The 25,176-nt window shown below is 46.4% G+C and overlaps 1 protein-coding gene across 1 annotated transcript in view; it reads left to right on the top strand.

The window, feature by feature from the left end:
* Nucleotides 1-25,176, top strand: part of alg9 (ALG9 alpha-1,2-mannosyltransferase) — an 81,862-nt gene that overhangs the window by 35,633 nt on the left and 21,053 nt on the right. Inside the window, exons 11-14 of the mRNA XM_033049951.1 lie at nucleotides 4,370-4,499; nucleotides 5,498-5,645; nucleotides 7,614-7,743; nucleotides 14,993-15,123. Of these exons, the coding sequence (XP_032905842.1) occupies nucleotides 4,370-4,499; nucleotides 5,498-5,645; nucleotides 7,614-7,743; nucleotides 14,993-15,123 (539 nt within the window). The remainder of the gene's footprint in view (nucleotides 1-4,369; nucleotides 4,500-5,497; nucleotides 5,646-7,613; nucleotides 7,744-14,992; nucleotides 15,124-25,176) is intronic.

The following is a 25,176-nucleotide window of genomic DNA, read 5'->3' on the forward strand; positions in this document are numbered from 1 at the left end:
AGCCATCCAATCCATTCTATACATTTTGCACCTAATTGACAGGGTTTGCAGATGTTCTTATTCTTTGCTTGCAAATTGTATCCAAGCTCTAGACACACTGGCACCTCTCCGCAGCTTGTCCCAGCTGTGCAGAGAGCAATTCCAAATTTACCAAATCTCCCAGCAAATTTACCAAATCTCCCTGAAGCTTTTACCCCATTTTGAAGTCCTGGCCTCTCCAATTTAGCCAGGATTAACAGTAACAGCAGAAGGTGTGTGGCAGGTCAGAAGACGTTATGGATTGTGAAACCTGAGGGAGGAAAGTAGCAAGCGGGGAGAAATAGGTGGAAGTCCAGGTGGGACACAAAGAGGGGGAGGGGGAAGGAGCAGAAGACAGTGGGCGGGTGGGGGTGTAGGGGGATGTGAACCCAGAGAAGGAAAATGGTCATCCTGCAGTAGTTAGTGATGGAAATGTCTAAGAAAGAAAAATCCTAGCAGCAACTGTATCCTCCAGTCTTCTATTAGATTCAACATGGGGCTGGAGGGTGTGATCTTGATGGGACAGGTCTGCACTTACTTTCTCTCCAGAGATGCTGCCTGATCCGCTGAGTTGCTCCAGCATTTTGTGTCTATCTTTGGTGTAAACCAGCATCTACAGTTCCTTCCCACCCACTGCATTTTCCCTACTTGTCCTGGACTGGAATCTCCTGCTGCTGTCTGAACTGTGGCGGACATTGACACGTCTGCCTGCTCAGAAAGTGTTGAAGGGGGCGGGTGGAGATTGCAGGTTTCTTTCGGCAGAGTGTTCCCCATTCAGGCTGTTTCAACACAATGATGATGCTGAACATTGCTCTCCAGAAATTCAACAAACGCTGGCCAGAATACCACACCTTGAAGACCAAAGCCCCCTGCAACATGCAAATGACATTGGTTGAAACAATGTAAATTGGCGGGGTGGCATGGTGGCACAATGGTAGAGTGCTGCCTTACAGCGCCAGAGATCCGGGTTGGATCCTGACTACCGGTGTTGGCTCTACCACAGTGTGCCTTCCACCACAGTGATGAATGCTGTGGTGGATGTTTGTGTACATTTTTATTGTGTGTTGTTTTTTTATTGTACCGCTGCTGGCTAATTCATATCACTGCACTTTATGTGCAAGTGACGAATGAAACTTGACTTGACGTGACTTGACAGAGTTTGTACTTTCTCCCTTCGGGTTTTTTCCCGGATGCTCCGGTTTCCTCCCACACACTAAAGGAGCACAGGTTTGTAGGTCAAATTACTTTGATAAATTGTCCCTAGAGTGTAGGATAGTGCGAGTATGCGGGGATTGCTGGTCGGTGCAGACTCGGTGGGACAAAGGGCTTGCCCGTTTCCACGCTGTATCTCTAAACTAAACTAAACAAAAAAATATATATTGTTGCAAGTTGATTCACATATCATTCCAACACTGGAACAAATGAGATATAAACAGAGCGATATCTGCCGAGAGTTGATGGGCATTGCTCAGTAACCTTCCTTTATCTGTCAGACCTTACGCAAGCACCTCCCACAGCTGTATTGCCGACACTGAGCTAGAAAGGTCAGCCTGCAGAACTGGATTGTAGAATGCTGTTTAGCAACTGCCTCAGCTGCAGGGGACGGCATCTTTCCTCTCTTGACGTTTAATTGTCGGCCTCCCGCAGACTTGTTCATGACATTCTCCCTTTAACTCCGTCAACAGAGCTGCAAATGACGTAATGTGTTCTTGTCGACGTAGACTGTGGAAGGACAGATTAGTCAGCTGGATCAGGATTGTGATATGGTCATTTGTTGTTTACTAATATGGTATACTTGGCAATTTTGTATTCTGATGGAGGGTGTTTTTTTACAGTCTGATGTGTAAATACTATTGTACACAACTGTATACATTTAATTTTGTGTTAAAAAAAAAGGCAAATAGAATGTGAATAGGGTGACACGGTGGCGTAGCGGTAGAGTTGCTGCCTTATAGTGCAAGAGACCCGGATTTAATCCTAACTGTGGGCGCTTGTTTGTACATTCTCCCCGTGACCTGCGTGGGTTTTCTCCGGGAGCTCCCAAACATCCCAAGACATACAGGTTTGTAGGTTAATTGGCTTGGTATAATTGTAAATTGTTGCTAGTGTGTGTGTAGGATAGGGTTATTGTGTGCGGCGCGGACTCAGTGGCTCCAGGGCTTGTTTCCTCGCTGTCTTTCTAAACTAAACTAATACAAGGAGTCTCCACCCGAAACGTCACCTATTCCTTTTCTCCGGAGATTCTGAGTTACTCCAGCTTTTTGTAAGCCTGTTTCCACGTTGTAACACTAAACAATGGGGGACGACTAATGGAGGGCCTGGTGTGGGGAGACCATCGGGAGGGGTGTGGGTGGTGGGGGAGGGGGGGGGGGGGGGTGTGGGTGGACAATGGAGGACCTGGAGCGGAGGAGGAGGAGGAGGGGAGAACAAAGGAGGATGCGGCATACAGCGCTGTATGTGGCGACTATTTGCACACCTTAGTTATGCAAGCAAAGAATTTCACTGTGCCTTGTCACTGTGACATTAAAGTATTCCATTCCAGTCCAAACAAAATGAAACTCTGCTCAGTCCTGTCATTCCTTGCTCAGTGTTCATTCACAACAGTCCTCATTCCATGTATTTGTTCTGCCGACAAGCTACGTGTTAGCGGGTCAATAGTCTCGGTTTTCTCTCCCCCATTTGATGGTGAAAAACTATTAAGTAGGGTCAGAGGGTCTCCTGGCACAGAAGCAGACCCTTCGGCCCTCTGTGTCCCTGCCAGCCACCAAGTCCTATCTACATTGATCACTCTCACCAGCATTTGGACTGTCCCTCCTCTGCTTTGCTGATTCCAGTTCTTGTCCTGAGGCTCCCTACATCCTGTGTGAACACCGGCCTCCCCCACCCCCTTAGCTGCCCACTCCTAGCTGTAGATACCCATGGGTGAGAGAATTCTTTCTTGTATCCCTTCCAATCCTCACCTTAGACCTGTCCCTGGTCTGAGAACCCCCAGCCCACGGAGAGGTTCTACTCCTGTTCATAAGTGATCCGAGCAGAATTAGGCCATTCAGCCCCTCAAGCCTACTCCACCATTCAATCATGACTGATCTATCTTTCCCTCTAAACCTCATTTTCCTGCCTTCTCCCCATAGCCCCTGACACCCGTACTAATCAAGAATCTATCTAACTCTGCCTTAATGATATCCACTGACTTGTCCTCTACAACCTTCTGGTGTCAACCAGCCTTCTACTCCCCTGGTTACCATCACAAAGAGCCCTGTGCCTCCTAAACCTTGTGTACACCTGAACCTAAACCAAAAGTGGTTATTCTTTTGAGAAGAATAACTTTTATAACAAACTCTTTAAGAAGGAGCTGCAGATGCTGGAAATATCGAAAGTAGACAAAAAATGCTGGAGAAACTCAGGGGGTGAGGCAGCATCTATGGAGAAAAGTAGTAGGTGAGGTTTCAGGCCGAGACCCTTCTTCAGAAACTCAGCGGGTGAGGCAGCACCTATGGAGAAAAGTAGTAGATGAGGTTTCGGGTCGAGACCCTTCTTCTGAGTTTCTCCAGCATTTTTTGTCCACTTTCCATAACAAACTCGTAACCATTACCTTTCCTCTCAAAACTAATGAGCGTATTTGATGTATTCAAGAGGGAGTTAGATTTAGCTCTTAGGGCTAACGGAGCCAAGGGATCTGGGGGGAAAGCAGGAACGGGGTACTGATTTTGGATGATCAACCGTGATCATATTGAATGGTTTGAATCATATTGAGTGTCTCCAGGCTCAAAGGGCCGAATGGCCTTCTCCTGCACCTATTTTCTATGTTTCTATTTGCTGTGCTTCAGTTGCAGGTCAGGTGATGTGAATGTTGTACTGGTTGACTATGACTCTTCTCATCAGTGAAGGTAGCTTCCCAGGAGGAGGTGATCTCAATCAGAACACTTGTACCAGCAACAGTACTTGGTGACCCTAGGACTATCTATGATCGGACTTTACTGGCTTTACCTTGCACTAAATGTGATTCCCTTATCATCGTGTATCTATCTATACATTATATAAGGCTCAATTGTTATCATGTATTGTCTTTCCACTGCCTGGATAGCACACAACACTGGTCAGCTTTTCACTGTACCTTAGAGCACGTAACAATAAACTGAACTGCACCGACAGCGGTGTAAATAACAAGTTATAGGTAAAAATAAGGAACTGCAGATGTTGGTTAATACACAAAAGTGCTAGAGTAACCCTGCGGGTTCGGCAGTTTCTCTGGAGAATGTGGGTAGGTGACTTTTCGGCTCAGAGGAACCTCATCACTGACCTTCAAGTCAATGCTGTGAGATAACTGTAATATGTTTCTCTCTTTTTCCAGAAATCTTATCATTTCCTGTTCCAACGATATCGGCCGGATCACTACACTGTCTCCTCCAACTGGCTGGCTTTGGGCACAGTCACCCTGTTTGGATTCCTGTCTCTCTCTCGCTCGGTGGCTTTGTTCAGAGGTTAGTTAGTAGCTGGAAATTCTTCATTGCAGTGATCGCCAGTGATACTGGTAAATATTCCAGCTGACAAAATGTGTAGGAAGGAACTGCAGATGCTGGTTTAAACCGGAGACAGACACAAAGTGCTGGAGTAACTCAGCGGGTCAGGGCTTCTCTGGAGAAAAGGACTAGGTGATGTTTCTGGTCGAGACCCTTCTTCAGATATTCCAGCAAGTCTCTGCAGAAATAGTGGTTTGTATGGAGCAGAACAGACAGGTAGACAGATTGCTACAACTCTGAAGAAGGGTTTCGGCCTGAAACGTTGCCTATTTCCTTCGCTCCATAGATGCTGCCGCACCCGCTGAGTTTCTCCAGCAATTTTGTCTACCTTCGATTCTCCAGCATCTGCAGTTCCTTCTTGAACCTTGCTACAACTCCTCCCACCCTGCCTCTTGCAAGGCCACTTTCTCCCACTCTCAACTTCTCCCTAAATACCGCAGCTGCTCCCAAGATGACGCTCACCATTCTAGGACATCCGAGATGTCCTCCTCCTTCAGTAAACATGGTTCCCCTGTCCCTGCTGTTGTGGATGGATCTCTACTCTCACTCCTCCCTATCCCATGCGGAACAAGGATAGAGTTCTCCTGAGCCTCACCAGCCTCCGCAACCAACACATACTGTTCCATCATCTCCAACGTGATCCCACCACCCGTCATATCTCCCCCTTTCCACTTTCCGCAGAGACTGCTCCCTCTGCAACTCATTGGTTCACTCATCCCTTCCCATCCCAACCACTCCTCCACAGGTACTTTCCCCTGCAACCACAAGAGATGTAACACACCGACCGGTCTCAATACTTCCCCAGCCTCCATCCCTGGTCCAGGTGAGACAACGGATCGCGTGCACCTCCTCTAACCTCATCTACTACATCCGGTGTTCCCGATGAACACGGGGAGGTTATTACTTGTATAAACAGGCGAAGGGAATCCCACCTTGTTGTCTTGCTGTTGAACCTACAGGTTACCATGCTCCACTCGACCTGTACCCAGAGTTCCACCGGATAGCGACTGACCCGACCATTCACACGGTACCCGAGGGGCGGCCAATCAACGTTTGCGTTGGAAAGGAGTGGTATCGCTTCCCCAGTAGCTTCCTCCTCCCCGACAAGTAAGTCACTTCACTGCCTCCACTCATTTACCCGACCACCCGCCACTGATGCCTTATGCTCGTGAAACATTGCTGATCAAGTGAGAAGCTCGTTTTATATCACCTATGTTGCCACAGCCTTTCACAGATTTGAAGGCGATGCCTGTACTGAAACCAAGGGGATGCTGCAGAAGTTGTGCTTGAGAATGAAATTATAACAATTTGTGGCGCAGCGTTAGAGTTGCTGCCTTACAGCGCCAGAGACCCGGGTTCGATTCTGACTACCGTTTCTGTCTACAGAGTTTGTACATTTTCCCTGTGACTTTATTAACATCTAAGGACTTTTTAAAAAGTTTGGTGGGTATATAGAACAAACTGCTGGTGGAGGTAGTTGAGGCAAGTACTACCTCTGCGGAAACATTTAGACAGGACATATGGACACGGATATAATAGATTTAGAGGGATATGGGCCAAATGCAGGCAGGTGGTACTGGTGTAGATGGGGCATGTTGGTCCGTGTGTGCAAGCTTGGCCAATGGACCTGTTGCCACAATGTATGACTCTATGAACAATTCATTGTCAGTTGGTGCTGCTCAGTAACTGTGCATTGTGAAGGTTATACATCTCTGGGTTACATCTGTGACCCCTGGGCTGGTCGCTCTTCAACCAAGGACATCTTTTGCTTAACCAAGGACCTTGACATAAGGAATGCAAAACATTACAGAGAGAGGTACTATCAGTTAATAGTGTGTGTACACAGTTTGATACATCACACATGATCTGTTTTAACTATCTGTCATGACATGCCTGAAGAATATTTAACATTTTCATTAGCATTTTATTTTTGTTAGTTGAAGGTCTAGCAATGTAGATCCAACTCTTGGCTCAGATCAGTTTATGAGTTAAGCAAGCTCTCTAAAATTAGCTTTGAATAGACAAAGTCATTCTGTTACAAAAAAAAACATTGTCGTAGATCTGGAGAGCGGCAGGAATCACAGGGGGGGGGGGGGTGAGCAGGGCGAGAGGGTCTCCATAGGGGAGGCATGGTGGCGCAGCAGCACCAGAGACCCAGGTTCGATCCTGACTAAGGGTGTTGTCTGTATGGAGTTTATACATTCTCCCTGTGACTGCATGAGTTTTCCCCAGGTGCTCTGGTTTCCTCCCATCTCCAAAGACAGGGTTTGTAGGTTAATTGGCTTCTACAAATTGTAAATTGTCCCTAGAGTAAAGGATAGCGTTAGTGTACGGGATGATCGCTGGTCGGCATGAACTCGGTGGGCCGAAGAGCCTGTTTCCATGTTGTATCTCTCTCTAAAGTCTCTCAGAACGTCTGTCGGAGAGAGGATGGGAACTTATTTAAAATAGGCACACCTTGAGAAGATTGTGCAAGAAATAGTACTAAAGTGTGTGCAGGGACTTGTACTAAAGTGTGTGCAGGGACTTGTACTAAAGTGTGTGCGGGGACTTGTACTAAAGTGTGTACGGGGACTTGTACTAAAGTGTGTACGGGGACTTGTACTAAAGTGTGTACGGGGACTTGTACTAAAGTGTGTGGGCACTTGTACTGATGTGTGTGCAAAACTTGTACTAAAGTGTGAGCGGACACTTGTACTAAAGTGTGTGCAGGAGCTTGCGTTGGTTTGTGATTGCTGTCCTGTGTCAGAGAGCTGAGGTATGATCGTTGCTGACACCACCGCAGGCTGTGGCCTTGTCAGAAGCGTCACCTTTCCCATGAGGGGCACCGAGGCCTCGCCAGCTCCGGAGGGAGGAGATGCAACACTGCAGGTTGCTGAACAGCAGAAGAGTGATGGAATTATGCCTGGCCCAGTCATTATTCTTCCAAACAGCGTCACGGTGCACGTTTGCCCCAAGGCGTAATAATTCATACAGCTGGAACCTGCTCTGATATAAAAAAGGAAAACTAAGGCTTGTAACAGTGTCTGCTTCATCGCAGAGCAGACTAAAGACCTATTGTTTTTTTCTTCCCAGTTGGCAGCTCCAGTTCATCACTTCAGAGTTTCGAGGGCAGCTCCCCAAGCCCTTTGCCAAAGGACACAAAGCAACTCAAACCTTGCCCACAGATATGAATGACCAAAACCGCGAGGAACCATCACGATATGTAAGTGAGGGACTTGGTATTTGTGCAGGAAGGAACTGTAGATGCTGGTTTACACCGAAGATAGACACAAAATGCTGGAGCAACTCAGCGGGTCTGGCAGCATCTCTGGAGAAAAGGAATAATGACGTTTCCGGTCGAGACCCTTCTTCAGACTCAACCAGAAACATCACCTAATCTTTGTCTCCAGAGATGCTGCCTGATCCACTGATTTGCTCCAGCATTTTGTATCTACTTGGTATTTGTTTTTCTACAAAGTAATGATTCAAGAAAATTGAGGATTAACAAAGGAGAACTGAAATAAAACTCTTTCTGTCAGATGTAGCTCTGATAAATAGTAGATCTCTCATGAGCTATGAGCGAACATAGCAAAGAGTGCAGAGAAGATTTATTAGGATGTTGCCAGGGCTTGAGAGCCTGGGGTATGTGAAGGGGATACATTTGGACTGGTACTTAGATAGGAAAGGTGTAGAGGTATATTGGCCAAACGTGGGCAAATGGGACACGAACATCTTGGTTGGCATGGACACATTGGGCCGAAGGGCCTGTTTCCGTGCAGTATGTCTCTAACTCTGAATTCACACAAAGAAAATGAAGATACAAACAATTTAACTTATTTAAAAGACATGTGGGTTGGGTTCATGGCTAGGATGGGTTTGGAGCAGTGGCTCCCAATCTTATTAATCTGTGGCTGAAAGTTGATCAAACGTTTGGACTTGGGACCCATGTCAAAACATTTTATTATTTGGCTTTGTAGTTCATCAATCGTAAAGTTAAAGCATTAAATAAAAATCAAATTAAGTAATTGAAAGCAAAATTAAAGCACGAAATAAAATTCCGATTAAATTGCAGAACACATAATGAAACATTAAGCCTAACGTTTGCTCCTGCCCGCCTGTCTGCCTACCCATTGCATGCTGAAACTTGCACGGTTACTGCAGAGTTGTGCGTCAACCATCTCAACAACTTTTGCTGGAATTTAGCATTATTCTTTTAGAAAAGGGGTTGGGTGCATTCACGGGCAAGATTCAATCCCATGCTACGCCCAAAGGTTGAGAAACTGCAGCTTGGAGCAATTTGGGCCAAATGCAGGCAAATGGGATGACTCAGGAAGGCACCTTGGTTAGTGATTGCATCATTGAGCTGTTCAACCCAACATGTCCATGCCCACCCAGATGTGGGTGAATCATATTCATTGTGGGTGAATGTGTGTGAATCATATATTCATTACAGTTTTGCTAGCCTGTCAGAGTCTTACAGCGTGGAAACAGGCCCTTCGGCCCAACTAGCCAACACCGGCTAACATGTCCCATCGACACTAGTCCCATCTGCCCGCATTTGGTCCATATACCTCTTAACCTTTCCTATCCATGTACCTGGCCTAGTGTCCTTTAAAAGTTGTTTTGTATCTGCCTCAACTACCTCCTCTGGCGACTCCTTCCATACGCCACCATCGGTGTGAAAAAGTTACCCCTCGTGTTCCTCTTAAATAGAGTCATAGAGTCAAAGATACAGCGTGGAAACAGGCTCTTCGGCCAACTTGCCCACGCCAACCAACAAGCCCCATCTACACTAGTCCCACCTACCTGCATTTTACCTATATCTCGCTAACCCTAGCCTAACCATGTATCTGTCCGAATGTCCTTTAAATGTTGTGATGGTACCTACTTCAACTATCTTCTCCAGCAGCTCGTTCCATGTACCTACCACCCTTTATGTAATAAAAGTTGTTCCTCGGGTTCCTATTAAATCTTTCCCCTCTCACCTTGAACCTATGTCCTCTGGTTCTTGATTCCCCTACTCTGGATAAAGGACTCTATCTATTCCCCTTATGATCTTATACACCTCTATAAGATCAACCCTTAGCCTTCTATGATCCAGGAATAACATCCTAGTCAACGGAACCTCTCTATAGCTCAGACACGTCCTGGCAACATCCTCGTAAATCTAATCTGCATCCTTTCCAGCTTAATGACATCCTTCCAACATCTTGTACAACTGTAACACAATATCAAAACTTCTTAACTCAAGACCCTGACTAATGAAAGCCAATGTACCATGTCTTTCTACCTGTGACGCCACTTTCAGTGAGCTATGTGCTCCTTGCTCTACAACAGTTCCCAGGGCCCTACGCATCATTGTGAAAGTCTTGCCCTGCTTTGACTTCCCAAAATGCAACACCTCACACTTATCTACATTAAAAGTCGTTAACGGTTCCTCAGCCCCTTTGCCCAACTGATCCAGATCCTGCTGTAATTTTTGTTAACCATCTTCGCTATCTGTGATACCACCCACCTTAGTGTCATGTGCAAACTTAATCCAATTGATTATGGCAAACCACCTCTGCACCCTCTCCACAGCCTCCACTGGTCACAAGCCACCAGCCAGAATATCTAACTTGCATCTCAATCTTCTAAATCATAAGGTAGACAAAAATGCTGGAGAAACTCAGCGGGTGAGGCAGCATCTATGGAGAGAAGGAATAGGCAACGTTTCGGGTTGAGACCCTTCCTCAGACTGAGATCGTAAGATCTTTTTAAAAGTGGCCTATGTCTCCCTGTACCTTTACTGTCCATTTAATGGAGAAATAGGGGAGAGCACCAGTAAATGGGGAAATTATTGGAGGGTAGCTCCATTCTGGGAAGGTGCACCTTTAATCCGCCCATCATGATTCTATAAACTCTGAGCCTCCTCTGCTCTAGGGAAAATAATTGTAGCTGATCCGGTCTCTTCTTATAATTCAAACGCTTGATTCCGGTAACATGCCGCCTGTGAATCTTTCCTGCATACTTTCCAATTTAATGGCATCCCTCCTTTAGCGTGGCGACCCGAACTGTATGTAATAGTTCATATGCGGTCTCATCAGCATCCGATACAGCTGTATCGTGTGTCCTGACGTCCCAACTCAGTGCCCCGTCCCACAAAGGCAAGCAAGCTAGACGCATTCTTCACCACTGAAGTTTGATACCTCCGGTCACAGTCTGCAAGGCAACTTGAGACGTTTAGAAATCCCAACTCTCAGGTTAAATTACCTCCTCAGACTTGGTCATAAATTGTGTGTGCGTCCATGTGTGTGAGTGTGTTTGTGTGTTTGTGTGTGTGCGTGTTCGTGTGCGTGTGTTCGCGTGTGTATGTGTGTTTGTGTTCGTGTGACCTGTGTGGGATATTGTTATTGAAACAAAACACAATTTAAAAAAAGATCAGGGAGAGAAAACAAGGCAGCGAGTGTGGTGGAGGGGAGAGCAGACCAACGTTAACATGCAGACGGAATTCGTCCCAAAACATCACCTATTCCTTTCCTCCAGGGATGCTGCCTGGCCCGCAATGTTGTTTAGGAAGGAACTGCAGATGCTGGTTTATACCAAAGCATCTGCACAAAATGCTGGAGCAACTCAGTGGGTCAGGCAACATCCAACATTACTGTTTGTCTGTTACCCGTTCCACATTCCCGTTGTTACCCGTGCTGGAGAACATGGAAGGTGGGGTGACATCGTCAATCATGCCCCCAGGAGCTGTGCCTGAACCGATCGCCGGCCACCTGGGGCTGGAAACATTTAGACTCAGTGTCATTTATACATGTGAGTCTGAGGAAAACATATCTCTAATGGAGGGCTATCAGTAGTAAAATGTGTGCATGCAGGTACACTGATGTATGCAGACAGACAATGTCACCTGCATGTGTACACACAAGGACAAGGCAAAACATAGGCATACCAAACTCAATTGACACCTTCGTGCAAACACAAGCTAACAATGACCTGTTTCCTTTATCATTGTTATTTTCTTTTGCTTATCTTTCATTCATTTGTTCTATATCATCGTCTATATCTCCTGTTTCCCTTTCCCGTAACTTTCAGTCTGAAGAAGGTTCTCGATTCGAAATGTCACCCATTCCTTCTCTCCAGATATGCTGCCTGTCCCACTGAGTTACTCCAACATTTTGTGTCTATCTTTGGTTTAAACCAGCATCTGCAGTTCCTTTCTACGCACAAGGGAGTGAATGGATACGTGCGCGCGCGCGCGCACACACACACACACACACACACACACACACACACACACACACACACACAGACACACACACACACACACACACACACACACACAGACACACACACACACACACACACACACACACACAGACACACACACACACACAAAATTTGGTGTTTGCATTGAACGTGCTGTGGTCTTGTGAGTGAGTTAATAATCCAGACTACTGTAATATAGAATTTTATATTGAGGCTAACACCTCTTATTGAACCACTTTTGTAAGAATTTCACCCTAATATTGAATAACTTCCTCAATGGAACAAGCTTGGCATCTTTACGTTCCAAATGGAAACTGCTCCATACCCCGGAGTTTCTCCCACAGAGTAGATTACCGGATTGGAAGTCATTTAATAGTTTTTTAATTGTATTAAATGATGTGGTTACAATCTATATTATGATTTTCTCAATATATAACCACAGTAGCTGCAAGAACTATTGTATCGTGCCAAAATACACGCTACATAGTGAAACTTTGACAGCACGACATTATTTTCTCCAAAATAATACTCGAGGAAAGAATGACAATACTCATTTTATTTGGTAGTTATTTGTAAATAATTGCAGGAATCGTGGATGAAGAATAGAATAAAATTTTATGGGAAATGTCCAGAGGTGCAAGAATGGACCGCGCTGGCTGCATGGGGGGTGGCGGCATGAGTGGTGACTGCATGGTGGCCTCGGCATGGGTGGTGACGAACTGCATGGGTGGTGTCTGCATAGGTGGTGTCTGCATGGGTGGTGTCTGCGTGGGTGGTGTCTGCATGGGTGGTGACTGCATGGGTGATGTCTAGATGGTGGTCATACTGTCATTGGTCACACTGTCATAACCTCTGACAAATAAAAATAGATTGTAGCTATATAACTGTAAAGGGTGGAAACAGGCCCTTCGGCCCATCTTGGCCATCCGAGCTCGTCCCCATTGTGGGGTTAACTATTCAAACTGCCATTTCCCATATCATGCCTCCAACCATTCCTTTGTTTTATTATTTCTTTCTCTTCCCCCCCCTCTCCCGGAGAAGCATTTTTGTGGCCAGCGTGGCATAGTACCAACTGGTCCCTTGCTGTGCAAAATCCTGTGAGTTGCTGCCAACTCGGCCTTCAGCTAATTGTAGTGCTGGGGAAACAAAGGGCAGACTGGCAGCGAGCAGGGCTGGTCCTGGCACAGGCGACGGGGCTGCTTCAGCCGAGGAGACGGCCAGTCTGAGCTGTGGGTCTGACCACTCGCTCCCCCTTTGTGCCGGAGTCCGAGCCATTGTCAGCGGCCTGTCCTCCTCACTGCTTACACTGTTCATCACCGACTGCATGAGCAGCAATGAAAAGGAAAGATGTCAAAGAGACCACTGAGTCGTGATCAATGCAGTCACTGAAAGGGACACCAGGCAGACACCAGCAATATCCGGGACAGATCTGTTAATGCTGCAGCATTTGGGGAATCTTGCCAATGGAACGACATCAGGCTTGGAAGTAACACAAATACATTGTTTCCTTTGGGAATAGATCAGGTGAATGCACAGTCGGTGAGAGCTGATCGTAAAGAGGTGCATGAGATCAGGAGGGGAATAGAGAGAGTTAACGCACAGAGTCCTTTACCCACCGTAGTGTTATCAAGTAGCAGAGGACATAAGTTTAAGGTGAGAGGGGAGAGATTTAATCGGAACCTGGAGGGCAACCGTTAACACAGAGGTGATGGGTGTATGGAACAAGCTGCCAGAGGAGGCAGTTAGGCTGGTACTATCATAAAATCTAAGAAACAATTGGACCGGTACATGAATAGGAAAGGTTTAGAGTGATAGGCGGGCAGGTGGGACCAGTGTAAATGGGACACCTTGGTCGCCGTGGGCAAGTTGGTTGAAGGATCTGTTTCCATGCTGTATCACTCTGATGCTATGAATTGTTGTGTAAATAATTTCAGACACAGCTGATGGGAAACCTGCTTCTTATATTGAAATGCCTTCAGGTGAAGCAGCAGTGTTATTGTAAATCATCCAAACTAAACGAGAATTCTGCGATTGTGTTTTCTACACACACAATCTTTTCAAGAGACTAGGTGGTGCGGGGGGGGGGGTAGTTGGCTTGAGGGAGACATGAGAGCCTGCAGATGCTGGAATTCTGAGTAAAAATCAAAGTACTGGAGTAACTCGGCATTATGGTCTTGTTACCTAGTGTCATAGAAACATAGAAAATAGGTTGGGAAGGCCATTCGGCCCTTCAAGCCAACACCGCCATTCAATATGATCATCCAAAATCAGTACCCCGTTCCCGCTTTCTCCCCATAATCCTGTTGATTCCGTTAGCCTTAAGAGCTAAATCTAACTCTCTCTTGCAGACATCCTGTGAATTGGCCTCCACTGCCTTCTGTGGCAGAGAATTCCACAGATTCACAACTCTCTGGGTGAAAATGTTTTTCCTCATCTCAGTCCTAAATGGCCTACCCCTTATTCTTAAGAGAGTCAAGAATGTTTTATTGTCATACAGTATATGTCCCGGATAGAACAATGAAATTCTTACTTACAGCAGCACAACAGAATATGTAAACATAGTACACTGTAAACAATATAATAAACGAGACAAAAAATAAGTTCAGTCTGTGTGTGTGTACTGTATATATACACATACTCACAAATACACACATATATATATTGATGCTGCCTCACCCGCTGAGTTTCCCCAGCACTTTTGTCTACCTTCCATTGACTTGGCCTCCACCACCGTCAGTGGCAATGAGTTCCACAGATTCACCACCCTCTGTCTAAATCCTTCAAATCCTCCCTAAAAACACATTTTTATTCTTTGGCTTTCGACACTGGCTGAGGCATTGCTCCTGTTTTTAGTGCTTTTAATGTCTTTTAATTTTTAGTGTGTTTTTTATAGTCCTTCGTTTTACGGTTTTTAATGGTTTTTAATTGTTTGTAATAGCTTTTTGTTCATGAATTCTCATGTACAGCACTTTGTGGCAACTGCAGTTGTTTAAAGTGCTTTATAAATAAAGTTATTATTATTATTATTATAAAGAAATTCCTCCTCATCTCCTTTCTAAAGGTCCGTGCTTTTATTCTGCGTCTATGGCCTCTACTTTTAGACTCTCTCACTAGTGTAGTCCTCTCCACATCCACTCTATCCCGGCCTTTCACTATTCGGTAAGTTTCAATGGGGTCCCCCCTCATTTGTCTAAACTCTTATCTGACACTGATCTCCTCAGGTGGACATCAGGCAGTGCCATTACCTGGTCGACCTTGACACGGAATTCGAGACTCAGCGGGAGCCCAGGTACGCCGCAAATAAAGACGACTGGATGGTCGTAGCCTACAAACCATTCCTAGATGCCACGAGGTGAGCACACGTCCTGTGAAGTTACAAAACCTTTGTTTCTTTCGAGTGGCTTCTTAAACATCAGCATAGACTTTAATCCAAAGCATTTGTGATATTTTTCAATGCCCTGCAGGTCAACTCTTCATGGTAAGGTGATGTCTCGGGCAGTGGGGTTGACTCAATGCACTTTGCCAGTGGGGTGCGGGGGGTGGTGGTGGGTTATTTCATTGGGTTTGTCATGAGATCCATAGCCTGATGCTGTCTTGGGTCAGCGTGCATGTTTGGATCGTACTGGCTCGACATGCATCAGTCTAACTCAGTTCTTCATCCGGGCCTCTGTGATTTGTTTGACGTATTGTGTTCTCTCTTCTTGACTGTGTGAGTAATGGGTATCTTTCTGTGAAGCGTTGATGTCTGGTGTGGAAGAAAGGCAGGAATTCGTGGGATTTGAACTTGGACTGGCTGCAGTCAGGTCAAGCATTGGCACGGTGGCGCAGTGGTAGAGTTGCTGCCTCACAGCGTCAGAAATCCGGGTACGATCCTGACTACGGGTGCTGTCTGTACGTTCTCCCTGTGACCACGTGGGTTTTCTCCGGGTGTTCGGTTTCCTCCCACACTCTAAAGACGTGCAGGTTTATGTGTTAATTGGCTTCAGTCAGTTGTAAAATTGACCCTAATGTGTGTAGGTTAGTGTATGGGGTGATCGCTGGTCACTGCAGAATTGGTTGGCAAAAGGGCCTGTGTCCACACTATATCTCTAAGGTCTAAAGTTTAACCTGTACCCAATCTCTGCTTCCCAAGAGAGGTAGTGACATTGCTGTGTGATCTCTGAGACTGCTGCTGTTGGGTCTGCTGTCTGACTTGCTGGAGCTCTCTGTCTGATGGGCTGTTGTATGTGCCAACATATTCTGGCATTGTTACCCCTTGTTATATTAATGTTTGCACTATCTGGTCCGGCTGCTGAGTCAGCATCCAGTAACAATGGGATCCTGCGCTCATCACTGCCTCAGCTTCTCCACTGAAACTGTGAATCTGTGGAATTCTCTGCCACAGAAGGCAGTGGAGGCCAATTCACTGGATGTTTTCAAGAGACGGGTAGAGATAGCTCGTAGGGCTAACAGAATCAAGTGCGACAGGGAGGAAGCAGGAACGGGGGTACTGATTTTGGATCATATTGAATGGCGGTGCTGGCTCGAAGGGCTGAATGGCCTACTTCTGCACCTATTTTCTATATTTCTATATGTTTCTATGAAATCTTGCTCTGTGCCTTGGTTACTCTGCTTTTGACAAATTACCTCCATGCTGAGAAAGAACCATTTTCTAAACATATGGGAGACTTCATTGCATGTAAAACAAAACCTACTGCGTGCCCAGCCTGACCCAATGCTCCTCTCCTGGTGCCTCAACATGCCCCAGGGACATCCTCCCCCTGCCTGGCAGGAGTGAGAGCTGCTGGACAGAGTGGTGCACTGACGGGGTAGAGAAATATTGCAGCAGTCCTTTAAAGGGATAAGTAGCTGCAGAGGCAGGTATTCCCTGGGATCAGCTGTCTGCGACACGTCAGGTGGTTCATCCACTTGGTTGCAGGTGTAGATGATGAGCGATCCTACATATCCATCTCAAGCCATGCCCTCTATTGCATTGGTTACTTTGATCTCCACACATGTAATGTCCCATATATGGAGCACATCCCCATTCAGCCAAGATTACATAGTAATATAGAAAATAGGTGCAGGAGCAGGCCATTTGACCCTTCGAGCTTGCACCGCCATTCATTGTGATCATGGCTGATCATCCACAATCAGTAATCCGTGCCTGCCTTCTCCCTATATCCCTGGATTCCGCTAGCCCCTAAAGCTCTATCTAATTCTCTTTTAAATTCATCCAGTGAATTGGCCTCCACTGCCCTCTGTGGCAGAGAATTCCACAAATTCACAACTCTCTGGGTGAAAAAGTTTTTTTTTCTCATCTCAGTTTTAAATGGCCTCCCCTTTATTCTTAGATGGTGGCCCCTGGTTCTGGATTGTATTGGAAATAAATTTACAAAACAAAAATAAAATTGCCAACTCCGTATGACTGTGCCTGCCCTGGGAGGAATCAAGCAGCAGGAAGGCATCCAGTGTTGATTTATTCATGTCACGTGTTCCGACCAAGATGCAGTGAAAAGCTTTTGTTTGCGTGCTATCCAGCCAAATCATACTATAGATAGACACAAAAAGCTGGAGTAACTCAGCGGGACAGGCAGCATCTCTGGAGAGAAGGAACGGGTAACGTTTCGGGTCAAGAACCTTCTTCAGACCCGAAACGTCAACCATTCCTTCTCTCCAGAGATGCTGCCTGTCCCGCTGAGTTACCCCAGCTTTTTGTGTCTATCTTCGGTTTAAACCAGCATCTGCAGTTCCTCCCTACACATTGTTCTTCTTTGCGTGCTTTCGACATCGAGTGGTGCTGGAGAATCTCTGTGAACTCAGAGCAATGTTTGTTTACTGGGTGAATGAACCCTGGGTCGACAGCAAGCCTCTTGGATCTAGAAGAGCAGATGGATAGTTCCTTGAAAGTGGCGTCACAGATAGATAAGGTGGTCAAAAAAGTATTTTGTTACATCGGCCTTCATCAGTCAGAGTATTGAGTATAGGAGGTCATGTTACAGTTGTATAAGACATTGGTGAGGCCACATTTGGAATATTGCGTTCCGTTTTGGTCACTATGTTATATGAAAGATGTTGTCAAGCTGGAAAGAATGCAGAGAAAGTTTACAAGGATTTTGCCCAGATTCGAGGGCCGGAACTATAGGGAGAGGTTGAACAGTCTAGGACTCTTTTCATTGAAGCGCAACGCAGGAGGATGAGGGGTGATAGAGGTTATAGAGGTGTATAAAATCATGAGAGGAATTGGGCAACACAGTGACACAGCTGGTGGAGTTGTTGCCTTACAGCGCCAGAGACCCGGGTTCAATCCTGACCTCGGGTGCTGTCAGTACGGAGTTTGCACGCTCTCCCTGTGACCGTGTGGGTTTCCTCCGGGTTTTCCAATTTCCTCACACGCTCCAAAGCCACACAGGTTTGTAGGTTAGTTGGCTTTTATAATTTGTCCCTCGTGTGTAGACTAGAATTAGTGTATGGAGTGATCGCTGATCGACGTGGACTCAATGGACCAAAGGGCCTCTTTCCATGCCTCGTCTCTAAACTAAACTAAATTGAACATGCAGCAGATTCGCTGGGCTTTCATCGTAAATTGGCCATTGTCAAAGCAGATGGTTTCTGACGTACGCACATGCTGGTACACGAGTCGTTCACCTCGATTGAGTCAACAACGTGGAGAAGGATGTGACAATCGCGCCCACGTTTCCCACGAGTGGAGCAGAGCTGCTCTCTGTCTGCAGGTGAACGATGTCCCCCACTCGAGTCTAGAGCGAATAATTGTCCTAGGCGCCAGGAACGGAACAACAAAACATTTGCACACTAACACAGCAACATAACTAATGGCACACAATAATCAATAAAACAATAGATGAACAGTCCAGGGTTTAGCCAGGGGCTGATGTAAGATTAAAGATTCTGACAGAGCGTAAAATGAAAAAGCAAACAGCTCTTTCAAACCTCACAGCTATTGGACAGCACGGTGTCTGACCCCGTCTCAATCATAGTGTGTTGGTGCGTTGTCTGTGTGGTGTTTGCACGTTCTCCCTGTGACCACGTGGTTTCCCCGGGAACTGTGTTTCTCCCAGTTCGTAAAGATGTTAATTGGGAAATGTACGTAATCCTTTACCGAAGGTAAGAATGTATAGGGGAGGTGATGAGAATGTGTGGAGAATAAAATGGGGTGGGTGTTGGATTGTTGGTGTGGACTGTGTGACTGTGAAGATCCTGAGATGTTTGGCAAGGTAAACACTGGGGATCAAAGATCCTATAGCGGAGGAAGATAGACCACTCCTTCTAAATACAATGGGCTGACGTGTAGTACGCAACGGAGCGGAACGTGGGCCTTTTTTTTCATCCATTTCAGTAACCTGACCCGACTTGCAGTGTAATCAACGTTGCGGGGGAACAGTTTGTGTTAATAAATTATAATTCTGAAATTGAGGGGAAGATTTTTACCAAATAACTTTTATTTTTACGAGGATGTTTCCGTAACCGGCTTCCGTCTCCGCACTAGTATCTTTGCTCCGCTGTGGGATATTGGGTGCAGAGACAGAAACCGGTTACGGAAATGGGGCTGAAAATCACCCATGAATCTGCCCATGACCGTACTACGGATATTTCGAGTGATCAATCTTGCTCGCTGTAGGATCTTTGCTGGGGATGATTTCCCTCGTGGGAGAGAGTTGAGAGCTGGGATTGCCCGTGTAAGAGGAGGCATTTCTTTGTGTTCTGAACCTTCGTAGTTCTAAACCCCAGAGAGCTGTGGGGTGGAGTCATTGAACACATTGAAAGCTGAGACCGTTGTGTAGGAAGGAACTGGTTTACACCAAAGACACACACAAAGTGCTGGGGGAACTCAGCGGGTCAGGCAGCATCTTTGGAGAGAAGGAACGGGTAACGTTTCGGGTTGAGACTCTTCTTCAGACGGAGAGTCAGGGGAGAGGGAGAGACGGGAGGGTAAAGTGTTAATTGTTCTGCAGGGGAAGTTGGGGCTATGGACAACAGTCAGGAAAATAAATTTGAGGCCAAGATCTTAATGCTGGAGATAGACACAAAAAGCTGGAGTAAATCAGCAGGACAGGCAGCGTCTCTGGAGAGATGGAATGGATGACGTTTCATGTCGAAACCCTTCTTCAGACTGCTGGAACTCATTTGAGGAGTCTATGTGTTTGCCCTGGAAGATTAAATAAGCATGTGGTGTTCCATCTGCAGCCTAACACGTTGTGTAATGGGAGATTACATCATTAATCAATGGTACCAATGGTAGATCATCAAGGATGTAAACATGAAACGGATGTGAGTCTGCAGACTGCAGGACTTCCGGTGCGAGCCAGTTGCAAGTGACGTGACTCTGGGTCCCTGCTGCCTGAATCTTTATGAAACGCTCTGCCGACTGTGACTGGCTTTCTCTGGGATTTATTTGCTACATCCGACAGCTGATTAAATTTGTGTGTTTTGCCCTGCGGAGAGGATGCAGGAATCTGCTCCCTATTCCCTGTGGCTCCGTGCAAATGCTCCCCCAGCATCGGGGGATGCTGTCGAGGAACAGTGGAGAAGGCGTGGGCCTGACCTCTGCCATGGGTTCAGTGACAATCCCACTCTAAATCGGGGCACAATCATGCTAAGTACAAGAGTGCAGGACAGTGCAGTCCGGACACAAAAGTCACCACATTTCAGAAATCTTGTACCCTTCATCCAAAGTTTTAAAAATGTCAGAGTTTTCTCTTGCCTGGGGCAAGACCCTGCTGGCAATGGCAGTCCACCAGGATTGAGGACCTTTGGTGCATTAGCACATAGTTTAATGGACTGATGAACTCCTTGCTGGACACAGCAAAACCTCCAGAGTGAGCACATCTGCGTAACAAACCGTTCTCCCCCAGTTTCCCCTGTTAAACCTGTGGCGGAATGAACCCCAGTCTGTGTCGGACTGTGTTAATCCACCAGCATGCCCTGTACCTGTGGGTCTGAGAACAACCTCTGGTGTTTAATTTGTTCTTGATTTTAAAATTAAGTACTGCGCAATGTAATTCATGCAAACACAGAAACGTGATGTTGTGGACGGATGTGATATGGCCCATTGTGTCTGTGCCAGCCAATAGTTACACACTCTATGCCTCCTCCCAGCATAGGAACAGGCACTGAAAAGCCACCATCCTCCAGCTTTACATTTCCTTCTTGCTCTCGTTATCTGACACCATTTTGTCCATCAGTCCATTAAACCATGAGCTAATGCACAAAAGGTCCTCATTTCACCTCCAGCCTGTGTCACTATCTCCACTCATCTGCCAATTACCCCCCCCCCCCCTCCATCCATTTGTATCCACTTATCACTTGCCAGGCTTTGCTCCACCCCCACCTCCATTTTTCATTTCCCCCCCACACCAGTCTGAAGAAGGGTCCAAACCCGAAATGTCATCTGTCCATTCCATCCGCAGATGCTGCCTGACCTGCTGAGTTCCCCCAGCACTTTGTGTTTTGCTCAGGATTCCGGCATCTGCAGTATCTCGCATCTGCAGAAACAAAGGCGTAGATTTGAAGTCACCGGCAGAAGGAATAGAACGATGAATGGGAACTTTTTTTTTCACTTATTAGAAATGGGGTGGAGCTTAGTGTGAACAGAATAGTGGAAGCAAAGTGCATTTCCAGAGCACACTAGTGCAGTCGACTCACTAATGCAGCCAATTCACACACAGCATGCTCCTGTGTGACAATAGGCAGATCATCTCAACCAGTGATGCAGAGAGAGGCACAGACTGGGTAGAAAATCAAATACTTGAGGGGGTAGCTTTAAGTTGAGAGGAGCAAAATCTATATGTGATATGCAGGACAAATGTTTTTTTTCCACAGAGGGTGGTGGTGGCTGGGAAGGTGCTGCCAGGGGTGGGAGTGGAGGCAGATACAATAGTGGCATTTAGAGGCTTTTAGATAGGCACATGAATATGGAGGGAAAAGGATCAGGTGTAGGCAGATAAGTGTTGGTCTTGGCAACATGTTCAGCACAGGTGGTGTGGGCTGAAGGGCCTGTTCTGTTCCCATACTGTACTGCTCTATGCTTTACGATACTGGTGAAATGATACATCGTGTGGAAAGCATGGGGGACAACTCCATGTTGGGTCTGGCAGTGATCAGAACAATTCCCTGGGCAGCAACCTGACCCTTCAAACCAAAGGAATGCTACCCAGCAACAGGGACACCTGAAACAGACTGTGCATTCTGCACAAACTGGGCTGCAATATTGGTTACACGGCGGGAATGCAATTTGAGCAGAGGAATTATGTTAAAACCTCAACCTATTAAAATTAATTAGCTTGAGGTTGAAGTCTCACATTAGCTCCGCTGGGGACATGTCCAACATCAGCAAGCAAAACAGCAAGTGAAAGAATGAGGATCTTTGTGCAATGGTGGCATTGCCTAACGCTGCACCAGTTTAAGTATCCTGCAGAATTCAGCTTGCATCATAGAAAGAATTTATTGACTTTGAAGGCTAGGAAATACCGATAATACTGTTGGAACCAAATTAGTCAAAGCAACTTCCAGCTTTAAGTGCATTTCATGCCTAATTATGCATAAATACTGAATCCTCTTGGGATTTAGAAATGACGTGTGCAGTCCCGTCCAGTGGGGTAGATGTTAAATTACTGACGCAGGCAGTGTAGAAATAAAGCAGGTAGTCATATCAGCAGCTAAACAAAGCATATCTCTGTTCACTCTGCTTTTCCCAGAGTGAGTTTTAACCCTTAACGTGCGAGTCATGGGATTTGTTGCACCAGCAGGCTCCTGCCTGCTGTCGTGGCTTTCAGCGGGACAGGCTGCTGCCTCGTGGGCACCAGCTCCAAGCCCACACACTCCACCAATTGTCCCGTCTGGCTGCCACCACTCCTGCAGAAAAGAATGAGACCAAACCGTTCTGAAGATGGGTTCCGCCCCGAGACGTCCCCTATTCTCTGGAGGTGCTGCCTGACCCTTCCAGCTACTCCAGCATTTAGAAACATAGAAATTAGGTGCAGGAGTAGGCCATTCAGCCCTTCGAGCCTGCATCGCCATTCAATATGACCATGGCTGATCATCCAACTCAGCATCCTGTACCTGCCTTCTCTCCATACCCCCTGATCCCTTTAGCCACAAGGGCCACATCTAACTCCCTCTTAAATATAGCCAATGAACTGGCCTCAACTACCTTCTGTGGCAGAGAATTCCACAGATTCACCACTCTCTGTGTAAAAAATGATTTTCTCATTTCGGTCCTAAAATACTTCCCCTTATCCTTAAACTGTGACCCCCTTGTTCAGGACTTCCCCAACATCGGGAATAATCTTCCTGCATCTAGCCTGTCCAACCCCTTAAGAATTGTGTAAGTTTTGGGGCAATGTGTATACGAGTCTGGTCGTCATGTTACAGATTTATGGGACGTTGGCTACACCGCATTTGGAGTATTGTGTGCACTTCAGGTCTACATTTCCATTACAGGAAAGATGTGGAGGCTTTTGAGTGGGTGTAGAAGGGGTTTACCAGAATGCTGCCTGGATTAGAGGGGATTGGCTATAAGGAGAGGCTGGATTGTTTTCTCTAGAGCATCGAATCTGAGGGGAGACCTTATAGTATATAAAATTATGAGAGGGGTAGATAGTCAGAGCCTTTTTTCAAAGGTGAACATTCAAAGGATAAAGGGCATTGTGAGGTGAGAGGGGCAAACTTGAACGGAGGTGCGGGGCAAGTTTTTGTTTACAGGGTATTGGGTGCCTGGAACGTGTTGTCAGGGGTGGTGATTGAGACAGACACAATAGTTTTATTTGAGATTTTAAGTTAGGCATGTGGGGGTGCAGGGAATGGAGGGTTATGGTTCACATACAGGCAGAGGAGATTAGTTTAACCTGACATCATGTTTAGTATGGACATTCTGGGCCAAAGGGCCTGTACCTGTGCTGTACTGATCTATGTTCAATGGGTAGAATCCAGTATATCAAAGACACAGAAGAAAATATTTAATTTGTGAATGACCTAGATTCACAGTTAGTCACATGGCTTTGGTTCTGAAATCGTTTTAAAAGTCCCTTTAAAATAACAAGCTCCTGTTATTTTTCCTTCATTCTGGATTCTCTTTTGATGCCGGGATATTTGGCACCCAAAGGGTTACTTGTCACACTGAACCATGACAACCATTTTATCTGCTTTTCCCCAGATACCAAGAGAACATTAAACACTAAAGTGAACTGCCCAAATTATGTTTGATTGGCAGTTTGGAGTCATCTCGGTCTGCAGAAAGCATTAACCTTTTGACAATGATTCAGTGTTGCTGCATGCACTGAACCAACTGCAGTTAATTAGAAAGATACACAGGAGGCGGATAGAGGAGTGTGCTTGTGTGTATCCCTGTTACAAAGTGAGCAGGTACAGCAGCATAATCTGGGACAGTTGCGTGCTGTTACCCGAGGGCATATTGGTCTTGAGGCTCCCTGTCTGGTTCTGGCTGCTTTCGGTTCAGCGGCAATGTTATGTAATTTCCCCTCGGTGTCCAGCGGTCTGTGGAGTTGAGTGTGGAAGTTAGGCCGAAGATTAGGGTTGCCAACTTTCTCACTCCCAAACAAGGTCAAAATAGGGGACAAATTCCTGATGGCAATTCGTTGACCGACTCGGCCGTGGCTGGGTGAATGATGAGTTGGCCTGGGTGCTGGACTGCACACAAAGCCCAGCCGGCGGGCCAGCTGAGGAGTTTTGGCCCGGCCGGCTGGCTGGGCTTTGTGTTCTGCTGCACGCAAAGTCCGGCACCCCATCCAACTCATGAACCGCTGGTCGGCCATGAGAAGGAGGGGTGGTGGTGTTGGCGGTAAGCGAAGATCCGAAGGTTGGACAGCTGGCCAACGGGGCTACTGGCGAGGTGCTGCTGCTGCACTCCATGGGCTGCACTATCAGGGATCTAGGCTTCAGAATTCCACTCCTGGACATTGAAACCACGATCACCACCTTTACATCATTCAAACCTCATTAATAAAAGCTTTGCATCTTCTTGGCAATCATGCATGTCATGCTTGTTGGTAGTTGGATGTAAATACCGACTGCTAGATCTTTGAGAATGCACACATGCTGACATCTCTTGTTACTGTTTGACTGTCTCCAGGAATGAAACGATGTCATTGGTTTTCAGGGGAAGGGTTCCTGGTTTGGTTGATGGTCTGATGATGGCCCAGCTTTGTTCTGGCCTTTTCTTCCCACTGGTTCTCTCCCCGATACTTTCAGTCTAAAGAAGGGTCCTGACCCAAAATGTCACCCATCCGTTTTCTCCAGAGATGTTGCCTGACCCGCTGAGTTCCTGCAGAACTTTGTGTCTTATCTTTGGAAATCAACAAAATGCTTGGCTTTGGAGTAAGGGGAGGGGTGGAGAGGACAAAGAATGTCTTTGGTAGAGTGGAAACCATGAGTGAGTGAATGACGCCGC

This window comes from Amblyraja radiata, chromosome 33, assembly GCF_010909765.2.
Source record: "Amblyraja radiata isolate CabotCenter1 chromosome 33, sAmbRad1.1.pri, whole genome shotgun sequence".
Taxonomy (NCBI): Eukaryota; Metazoa; Chordata; class Chondrichthyes; order Rajiformes; family Rajidae; genus Amblyraja; species Amblyraja radiata.